The sequence below is a fragment of the Trichomycterus rosablanca genome, chromosome 18 (assembly GCF_030014385.1).
Source record: "Trichomycterus rosablanca isolate fTriRos1 chromosome 18, fTriRos1.hap1, whole genome shotgun sequence".
In the NCBI taxonomy this organism is placed as follows: Eukaryota; Metazoa; Chordata; class Actinopteri; order Siluriformes; family Trichomycteridae; genus Trichomycterus; species Trichomycterus rosablanca.
The window spans coordinates 13,057,801-13,068,493 of NC_086005.1; the positions used below are offsets into that span (position 1 = coordinate 13,057,801).

A 10,693-nucleotide genomic window follows, 5' to 3' on the forward strand; every position below is an offset into this window, starting at 1 on the left:
TGTAACCAGTATAAAACACCCGTCAGTTTCTCTCAAACTCTTCATTGTTTCAGCGCTTCTCAGTATCAAGATGTTACCTTTAGCTATTGGAGTTGTGCTGGTCGGGGCTGTTTATGTAATTTTGGTAAACAGTTTATTTAGGAAATCTAAATGTTCAGGTGTGAGAGAAATTAGTGATAAAACCGTCATCATTACTGGTAAGTTTTATTCTCACCTCTTTTAGAAGAATCCATACAGTTTGGTGGCAGGATATTTGTAGTTCTAATCTGTACTATTTAATTTTATTGTTTAGTACTGAATCTAAAAAAACATTAAACATTGTTTAGTAAAATGATTGGTAATCGTTTAGAATGTTGCTGCTGTTACACACCTGCCTGTGATTTAACTTAATTGAAGCTGTAGGCACAAATTACCACAATCTCTTAATCCTACACCTTAAAATAGCACTCATTTTTTAATTTAATATTGTAATGGAAAAAGAAAACATTTTCTATCTAAAATGCTAAGGAATCAACACGTACCTAAGAAATATTTTTTTATCATTAAGGAATAATTAATAAGTTGAGGTTCAAAGTGTAATAAAGTTAAAATATGGACCTTTTTTTATATAAATGAAAGGCCTATAATTTCACATTAAGGGTTTTTGTGTAATTCCAGGGGGGTGATTTTATGCTCTTTTTACATTAGAATTAACTTATTAAATTATAATCACTAAGATAATAAGATGAAAAAAGATCAGGGTCACATTGAGTTTGGCCTATTCCAAAAATGCATGTGCACAAGGAACATTGGCTGTTTTAGTTGTGAAATGATAATGAAAGGTTTAATCAAATCTTTGATTTTTTTGTTTGTTTGTTTGTTTCTGATCATTAGGGATGAATGGATAAATATACATTGTGTAAATAGAACTACAAGAATACATTCTATACAGAATTACAGAATGCATTCTACAAGAATTATATACAATAATATATACCTGTAAAACAGGTTTATTGGCTGTGCCACATGGGTGGTCAAAACGGTGGTCTTCTGGCTGCACACATGCATCAATGTGTAGGAACAATAGCCGTATAGTATAGGAGTCATAGGTTTAGAACCCTTGATCCAAAAGATCTACTTAAAAGATAAATATTTAACCAAAGATAATAAGTCAAAAATCTCAAAAGGTTTTGCTTGGGCCTGTACTTTAAATAGTTCATCATAGAACCTCTTTACATTATAGCTTGTCAGAGAGAACCCTATATTGATCCTTTCTCAGTGTTACTCTGTATAGAATGTATTCTTGCCTTGTGTTAAGTGTACTTGGAGTAGGCTTTGGAACAAACGCAAACCTTGAAAGTGGTGACCTTATTTCTTAATAATGAACATTTTATATGTTTTAGATGCTTCCTAAATTGGGAGGGGGGTGGTAATGCATTTAAAATTCTCTATGGTACAAGTACATTTGTATAATGGTAAGTGTACACTGCTGGGGGAAAAATTAGCCAAACTCACAACTCTTTTTGGTGGTCCTAACAACAAATTAGCAAATCAAAATTAGCACAAAGTAAGACAATGCACTCCTGAGACATGTGCTACCCATTGGTCATCGCTGCAGCAACAAGCTTGTGGGGTAAAAAGCTGGAAACAAAGTGGTTCACTTAAATTGTTTAATGAGCCCATCTCTGAAAATTAAAAGACTATTAAGTGTTTAATATAAGTCTCAAACGCACACACCTTTGTGTTAAATGTTTGTCTAAATATTTTCTTTCTTGTTTTTATTTTCTTGAAAGATAAGAGTTTGGATTTGGTCCTTTTCTTGCCCATGTGTGTTTATCACAGAATTACACAATGTATATATGGGTGAAAGACGAATAGGGTGTTCCAAGTACCAAAAAAATAAAATGGTTAAATTGTATAGTTTTTTTCATTTAATATTGTGCACAAATGTCACCTATGTAAATATGTATTTTTTTTCCTCAACATTTTGCTTATTTCATATTTTTAGTGTTGTTGACAAACAACAAGGGCACAAAAATGTCATTCAGTGCAACGACTAATTTATGAAAAAATACACACAAGGAACAATCTTTAAAATTCATATGTTTAGTATATCTCTTACAAAAGATTTAAAACCTCAGAAGAAACTGTACTTACTCTGTTTTCAATTTTCTGTGCCATGTTTGGACTCTAATGCGTCTTGGGATTTTATTTAAAACACAATTAAACTCCATTTTCTATGAAGCAGGCCTGGATTCTCTTGCATTCACATAAAAAAATATATAATAATTAATTGCTACAGTTATTTTAAGCAAATGTTTTTGTTGCACTGTATGATGATTTTATGTTGCACTGAATGACATACTCCAAATTATCCTGTTACATCAGAATATTCATGACTTAATTTGTTTTTTAGTTCTCTATTGATTAAAGTAGCAGTAGTAGAATATAAATATGCCACACCAGTGGCAAGTATGTGTTATGATATTACTACATCATGAAAAAAGTAAGGCAATAAAAAACGTAATCTTTATTCTAATATAAAACAAGAAACTTGCATAAAAGTGATGTAACTTGAGATCATTTGAAGTCCTCAGTCATAGCATGAAAAAATGGTTGCTGTTAAAGCATTTCAATATATTCATAAAGCATTTTAATATTAAAACATAGCTAACAAAGCCATCATAACTTGTAAGGCACCAGAACAGTGTGGATGTGTGGAATTTGTCATAACACGTGAAAAAGTTGCTGCAGTAAATCTAAATTCATTCAGCAGTGAAAACCATTTGAAGTCACATTTTATTTCATGAACTGAACAAATGTTTTCCAGTCTTTTGTTGTTAACCTTGAAGTTATTAATTAGAATTCATAATTAGAATCCCTAATTAGAATCATGCAATGTAAGACAAAGTAGGTTGCATAGAATATGTAATAAATTATAAAATAATTTATCAATCCTTTCAAACACATATTATACATATAATACATATGACATTTGCAAAACAGCATCACGTTTGTCTTAAACCTGTTCTCTTCGTTTACTTCTGTTTAAGATGTAGCTCTTCCCATACCTATCCTACATCTTACATGTACTTTGCTCACTTTATTCATCTTATTTCAAGACATTACAATCACATTTCTCTTCTCTTTGCTAGTTTTTCCTCACTGTGAACAGGATTTTCCTTCTATTTCTGTCTATACCTAGCTGATCTCTCTTTAACAGATAAGGGTATCTATAAAGAAAAACATAATTATTAATATTCATTGTAATTACTGCTCTTATTAAGGAAGCCTAGAATGGGATAAAGTGGTTTTAATATTTAAAAATAATTTTAAAATATTAAAAAGTCAGTATAACAATGTCATTGTCAATTTAGTGCAACGGCGAAATTCTGTTGCACTGAATGACTGTTGTACTGAATGACATATTTTACTTTAGCACATTTTACAGTTATCCCAGTGGTTAGCCAAAGTTAACACTGACCTTAGCTCAAAGACATTTCTACACATATTCACATTAAAATTTTAATAACCTTGTTTGTTTACAAAAGTAACCGCAATATTACGTTTTCTGTGTTGTACTGAATGACACTCAGTTTTGTTCTTTAATGTACTGTCAGTAAAAAGACATTCTTATCAAATAATGTTGAAATTCATTGACCTTGTGTGTGTGCTGAAGGGTCCCCAGGTGTCCTGCTTTGTTGTTATAATTGGTCACATTACTGCAGTAACTTGATTGCATTTAAAAATAAGGGTCTTTATTAACGTTGTACTGGATGACAACTGAAGATTGGGAAAATGGGGACAAAGTGTCTTAAATATTATTAATATTAAAAAACACATCTGATGGAATATCATTTATTGTCACACATGAAATTTTTACAATTATGCCAAAGCAGTACATTTTAAGTTTTACTTAAGATTAATCAGTTTTTTCTTAATGTTTTATTCCTTGAAGAGGTAGGACAGTCGCACTGAATAACATTTTGGGGGTTTCAAGGGTTATTTTTTCAAAAATCATACATTTTTTGTATAAATAACTAAGTTTCAGTAAACATGTACAAATGGAGTAGATTGAAGGTATATACACTTATATTAATATAATTTTATAATATTTATCAAGTGGGGACCACTAAAAAGTTACGTCTCGTCTTTGACCCATATATTTTCACAATGTGGTAGAAAATGTTCCTTTTTTTTCACCGTCTGGTTTTTAAAAACTGACCTGACTGTCTGGGTCTTGCTGGGTGGTGAAGAAACAATTAAACCCAAGTCTGCATGAACCCAAGTTGCTGTGTCACTCGTGTGCTATTTAAATGCAAACTGTGTTTGTTCTGGTAATTTGGAGTCTTTCATAAATGGAAATCTCATTTTTATTCACAATGCTTCCTCATTTTTTTTTCTCATGAAAATGATACAAAGCACTTTTGTTCAGTTGACTTGATCAACTGTACTGTTCCGGAACTGTTATGAGAACAGCACTATACGACAGTATAGTGTAGGAGTAAAAACAGTACAGCACAGTCTTTTCAGGTGGACACTTTCTCATCAGATGGTTTATATAATCACCAAACCTTGCTACTTTAATATTTTTGCCTGTTAATCTGCCTTTTAAATTTCATACTGTAACATCAGTGCTGATGTTTTTTTAGTGGGTTTTCAATCACACCCACTGCTAAAAAATACAAGCTCGGTTATATAAAATAAATTCTAAAGTTGAACATTTGAATTAGCCTACTTGGTATAACAGTAGCTTGACTAACTGTTCTCTTCTGTTCTTAGGTGGAAATACTGGTATTGGAAAAGCCACAGCAATGGAGCTGGCAGGTAGAGGAGCACGTGTGATTCTGGCCTGCAGGAACCGTCAAAAAGCAGAGGCTGCCATCAGTGATATTAAAACGGTATGGAGACATTGTGTTTTCTTTATGAGAAGAGTGGATGGAACTTGGAGGTGGCGGTAAGAAAAAGTTTAAGACTGAACATTAGAAGATTTGGAGAGCACAGCCCTAAATGATTTGCTGGGTTTAAACACTATCACAGAATAACAGACTTAATGTTTTGAACTGAAAGAAATGTTTTCTGTTTTTAATGCATGATGTGTGAATGCACTTTGTATTTTATGCATGTTGGTTTTCATACTTGTCAGTTAAGTAGTATTAGAACTTAACCAGTCTGACTCTGACCATTGTCAGGTTGATACTAACCTAAAATGCTAAATCTGTATTTGATCAGATTGAATATATTTTCTATTTGATCCACTGACATATAGGGTTTCATGTCAGTGGTTTCCGAACCTTTTATAGCCCTGGCGCCTCAATTTTAGTGGTCTTAATATTATGATTGTCTGCAATAAAAATATAATAATAAATGGAAAGAACAAAATAAAACTGCCAACATGATTACTAGTTTTACAACATTAAAAGCTATTATTGTTTCAACAGTAAATGGTTTTTTTTTTTTTTTTTTTTTTTTTTTTTAACATTAGCAGATGCTTTTATCCAAAGAAACATACAAGCAACTCATGGTTAAAAGCCCTGCTTAGGGGCCCAAGAGTGGCAGCTTGTTGGTGGTTGGGCTTGAACCAGCAATTAGCATTTTATATTACTAATCCTGTACCTTAAGTGCTACCCTGTCCACTTTATCAAAAACTATCAAAAAGAATGATTTTAAATATACACACACACACACACACACACACACACACACACACACACACACACACACACACACACACACACACACACACCTTCCACTGTCATGTCCACTTAAAATATGTAGTTGAATTTTTGTCCATTCCCCTTGGTGCATTGTCTCCAATGTTGCATGGGTCCCTCTAATGGACATGCATTTCAAAATCTCCCATAATTTTTCAATGGAATTTAAATAAAATTTCCCTTGAAAAAGGTTCTGAGTTATTTTAGTTTTATGTTTACAGCTGTGTTCTTATTGAGACACAGTTTAAAACAAGTAGTTTTGGCTGATGATAGGACATTTTCAAGCGTTATGTTGTGGGGTATTTTCCTTTAATGACATGTAATGCCCTAGTAGCACTTGCGAAGAGGCAGTGCATATCACTGTGGGTTTGATGTTCTTGGGATTATTTGAGATTGGTAGCTGTGTTAAGAAGAGAATTCCTGCCAGTTTTAGTTTGTTTTGCAATTCCTTTCGTGTGACATGCTGACTGCTCCTTTGCTCTCTTTCAGTCTATAAAAAGTTGTGAATTCATGCATAACTTAAACGTTTCACTTTAGCAAACCAGTTGAGTGTTTGCTGTGACACTTGCTTTTTCTGTCTGTCACGTTAACTCTTACGGTGCTCAGGAGAATTTCTGTTCAGTGAGAATCAGTGCAAAGTTATAGAGAACAATGAGTGGTGGAAAATATCAGAATGTGAGTGCATAAGAATGTGTCACTAAAAAAACATCTAAGCAGATGTGCTGGAGGAAGCATAATAACATAGCTTTATCCAGGTTTTGTATGTGTGTTGAGTATGTGTACATTTATAATGCTTTTATTCATATATTTATTCATTGTCTTGTTTTACCACCACCTTAACTTACTATTTTTTTTATAATCTTTGCATTTTATTATAGTGTCAATACTTAAAGCCATTCATTTTTTCAATGTATTTTATGGTATTGAAGACATAAAAATTTTAGTTGTTAGCAGATTTTGCTGCACCTACATTTAGAAACCATTATTTTATGCTATGAAGGTAGATTATAGAACAAAAAGGGGAACTTTTGTAGTATATGCTATATAGTGATGTAGGATTGCTGTCCTGTTTTGCCAGTCATTTGATTTTGGTAAATTAAATGCCACTGGTTATGGTGTTTTTTGATCTCTCAATAGAGCAAGCAACATTTTATTTTTGCTTTTTCCAACCAGGTTACTGGGAGTAATAATGTCGTGTACATGCAGCTTGATCTTAGCAGTTTAAAATCGGTGCGTTCCTTCGCTGAGACCTTCCTTAAAACTGAATCCAAACTGGATCTTCTCATTAACAATGCAGGTAAGCCAGGATTTTATCCATTTCGTCAATGTCAAGGAAATTTATCACAAAGTATAGTTAATTATAAATACTGTTTGTTGTGCAGAGGTTAGGATTCTGTGTAGGGTTATGAGTTTATATTCCAGAACTGTAAACTTACATAATTGTGACCCCCTCTTTGTACATTAAGTGCAAATTTTCTGTTAAAAATGTAAGCTTCCTGAGGGAGAAAAATTTTAGGGACACTGGTTCTGCATAAACACATGTAAGATGAATTTGGATGGTCAGTTGTTGTTCAGATTCTGAATTGAGTTCATGTGAAGTGTCAACAGTTATGTCAAAGAGGGCCAGTAGGTTTAGAATTTGCCCGTCTGTCGCATCAAAACAGCACACATTTTTGACTTGTATAAGTGCATGTGAAAGCTGTAGCTGAATTACTGTTCTATCAACCACATTTCTCACTTGGTGGCTGTGACGCCACAAATCTATGCCAACTAACAGAATGGAGCAATCTATATGGACTAGATGCTGAATTGGACACCCAATTTACTCATTCGCACCAATTGAGAGTGGGACCCCCACCATTGTGAAATATGCCATACTATCATAACAATAAAACACCATTATTGAATGTCACAAATACAGTACAATAAGGAATCAATTAGGAATCCCAAGTAATATAATAGAAGCTTTCAACTATAAACAAGTAATAACATTTATTGCCAATACTGGACTAATCACAAACATCTGAAAACGGACAACATGGAAAACGGAATACATCAAAAATGTAACAAAACACCTCTCAGCCATGATTATTAACTTCGTGTAGACATGGCGTTAAACCCAATCAACCAACTTGGTGGCTGTGAACCGGTTTCAAACAAGTTAGGACTTTTGTAGATTATCTGTAGTGACTGAAAGTGACCTTTGTTAACACCTGTACATAAAACATTTGTGCCACATTGGGCAACAAAGGCAACGATCACCTTAAACTTTATACAGGCACATTATGCAACAGTCTAAGAAAATCTCAAGTTTTTGAAACACCAGTCTGCAAATGGATTCAAAGCTATTTAAAAGGCTGTATGACTCCCCAATAGGGAAACTTAAAACAGTGGTGAATCTTTTTACAAGAGGCTGACTTGCTAACTTTGTACATGAGTGTGGCTTAACTGCTGTAATTAAGCCCTTGGAAAGTGTCAATTTTATAGGATTCATAGAAAGGTTGCACGGTGAAAACCACTGTTTACCAAGAGACCGTGCTAGTCTGACATTTGCTAAAGTAAGCACCTGACTTAAACTGCTTGCTTTATATCTCATCACTGCATGTTTATTGAGTTTATATTCAAAAGCCTACTTTAAACGTATATATTTACCGGATGAGTCAAAATAATGTTAACACTTGAATGGCAGAAACAAAACATATGTGTATGTGTAAGATGATTTACAGGACAGTCTCAGCCTGTTCGCCATCATGTTCAATACACAAGAACCAGCAACAGTATCATTTAAAGCCTGGACACACACTTGGTGGGGAATAGATCCATTAGAGTTAACATAATTTTGACTCGCCCGTTATTTAGTAAAAGGGGACCAAATATGGTACTAAATCAAATAAAAATATAAATTTCTTTTCCAGGTCTTGTAGCAGACGGTCGAACTGAAGATGGTTTTGGTATCGAGTTTGGTGTCAACCATCTTGGGCATTTTCTGTTAACCTGTCTGTTGCTGGACAGACTGAAGGAAAGTCCAGGAGCCCGTGTGATCACCGTGTCCTCCTTAGCTCATCGCTGGGGCAAAATAGACTTCGATGGGCTGGTCACCAACAAAGACCTGGGTACTGGGAGATACAGCTGGCAGTTCTTTCAGGCATACTGCAACAGCAAGTTGTGTAACAATCTTTTCACCCATGAGCTTGCCAAGAGACTTAAGGGCACCAATATTACCTGCTACAGTGTTCACCCCGGTAAGAAATCTTAGATTTGCTACATTTCTAAAAGTAAGATTTAATTTGAAGCTGTTCCCACTAATGTAACATTAGGTTCAATGATCATTTGACAAAGTTCCAAAATTGGCAGAGCAGAACAGTGTTTACTTTTAGGTAAACACAATAGTCCTGAAATTCTGCCTTTGGTCTGTTTTTCTTGAGATACTTAATATTTTCCCACCTTCTAAACACATAGAACAGGGGGTAACTGGACTGCGACAGATTGGCGTACTGTCCAGAGAGTATTTCTGTTTTGCACCAAATACGTTCCAATAAGATCTGAAATCACAGCAACCCTGGTCAGAATTAACTGCCAATTGAAAAGGACTAAATAATGTGACGGTGAAAGTTTTGTTCATCTCAGATTTGCTTAATTTGTCAAAATGTTTATTCTCCTTGATTTGCCAAGAAACAGAATTGACATAACACCATTTAAAATAAAAATAGCCGTGTCAAGGGTGTCTTAAATTAAAGAAAGCAGGGCTTTGTGCAGACATGGGAAATCAAGGATACCATGTGGTCCTATAAAGCTACAGAAATAGAGGCTCTAAGCATACAAAATTTCTGATTGTTTATTGGGAGAGCAAAAATATGAATTTGGCTTTATCAGTAGGCCACAGGCATCTGGTTGCTTCAGTTCCTAGCAGACTCAGTGACTCCTGCATGAAACATGAAAACCACAAGCAGTTTATTATAACACGCATTTCAAATCTCTTGGATGAATAGAGTTCATTCAGCATTGAGCTCATTGTGACATCACAAATGTCACCAAGATCTCTTAAAGCCTCAGGACATTCAACCATTATGTAGTTAAGAAACAGCATTCTCACATTCATCTGAACTGTTTTAAGGGGCAGTGGTAACCTTTATGCTAATATACTAATTAACCAAGCCCCGGCTGCCAGGCTACCTCTTATTAATACTGACTGTCAAATGTCTTCTTTTTTTTTTCCCTCCTAACAGGCATCGTGAAAACCGAGCTCTCCCGTCACGTCAGTCTCTGGCAGAAGGTTTTCATTGAACCTGTATCCTGGCTGCTGTTTCTAGACCCAACCACTGGTGCGCAAACTACACTCCACTGTGCGCTACAGGAGGGCATCGAGCCTCTGAGCGGGCGCTACTTCTCCTGCTGTGCTGTGCAGGAAGTCGGTGCCAAAGCCAAAGACAATGCTGTAGCCAAGAGGTTGTGGGAAGTGAGTGAGAAATTATGTGGGCTTTCCCACTAAACCCTAAAAGTGGGTGAAGTGGCAGCTTATGAAACATGAACCGACATCAGTCAGATTTATGATCAAATGTAAACATGATTTTTTTTGTTTAAATCTGTTAATGATCTGATGGATGAAGTTGAAGGCTGCATGTAAAGACTGTAAAGTATATCGAAACAATGTAAATGTATTTTGGATACTTGTTTCAGGTCTGTTCCATGTTTTATACATTGTTTTAGAAATAATAAATAATTGTAATAAAATATGTGATGTGAATTAAAATAAGCATTTTCAAACAGAAATAGCAATGTGCCTGTGTAAATGATTAGTACAGATCAAAATCAGAACTGAACAATCATCTTGCCACCTAAAATTGGTATATGTAGCAAAGCTAGAAAGTGAACTATTACTAAGTATTATCTATGTTTTAACCAACTAAAAATAAGCTGCCAATCCTCTTGCTTTTTAACTGTGGGTAGTGACGACTACAGTTTCAGTGGCTAAGTGGGTTGCACTGTAGCCTCACAGCAAG

General features: G+C 34.6%; 1 protein-coding gene across 1 annotated transcript; it reads left to right on the forward strand.

Moving 5' to 3' along the window:
* Window positions 1–52: 52 nt before the first annotated feature.
* Window positions 53–10,317, forward strand: dhrs13a.2 (dehydrogenase/reductase (SDR family) member 13a, tandem duplicate 2). Its single transcript, XM_063013709.1, has 5 exons — window positions 53–197; window positions 4,762–4,880; window positions 6,867–6,990; window positions 8,609–8,935; window positions 9,920–10,317. Exons 1-5 carry the CDS (start codon window positions 71–73, stop codon window positions 10,180–10,182), a joined length of 960 nt encoding a protein of 319 aa, XP_062869779.1. The 5' UTR covers window positions 53–70; the 3' UTR covers window positions 10,183–10,317.
* Window positions 10,318–10,693: the final 376 nt, after the last annotated feature.

Excerpts from the sequence above, each read along its gene's own strand:
- dhrs13a.2 (XM_063013709.1), top strand. The coding sequence starts at position 71 with ATGTTACCTTTAGCTATTGGAGTTGTGCTGGTCGGGGCTGTTTATGTA. Across the intron at positions 4,881-6,866 it reads CCATCAGTGATATTAAAACG|GTTACTGGGAGTAATAATGT; the intron begins GTATGGAGACAT and ends TTTTCCAACCAG. Across the intron at positions 8,936-9,919 it reads CTGCTACAGTGTTCACCCCG|GCATCGTGAAAACCGAGCTC; the intron begins GTAAGAAATCTT and ends CCCTCCTAACAG.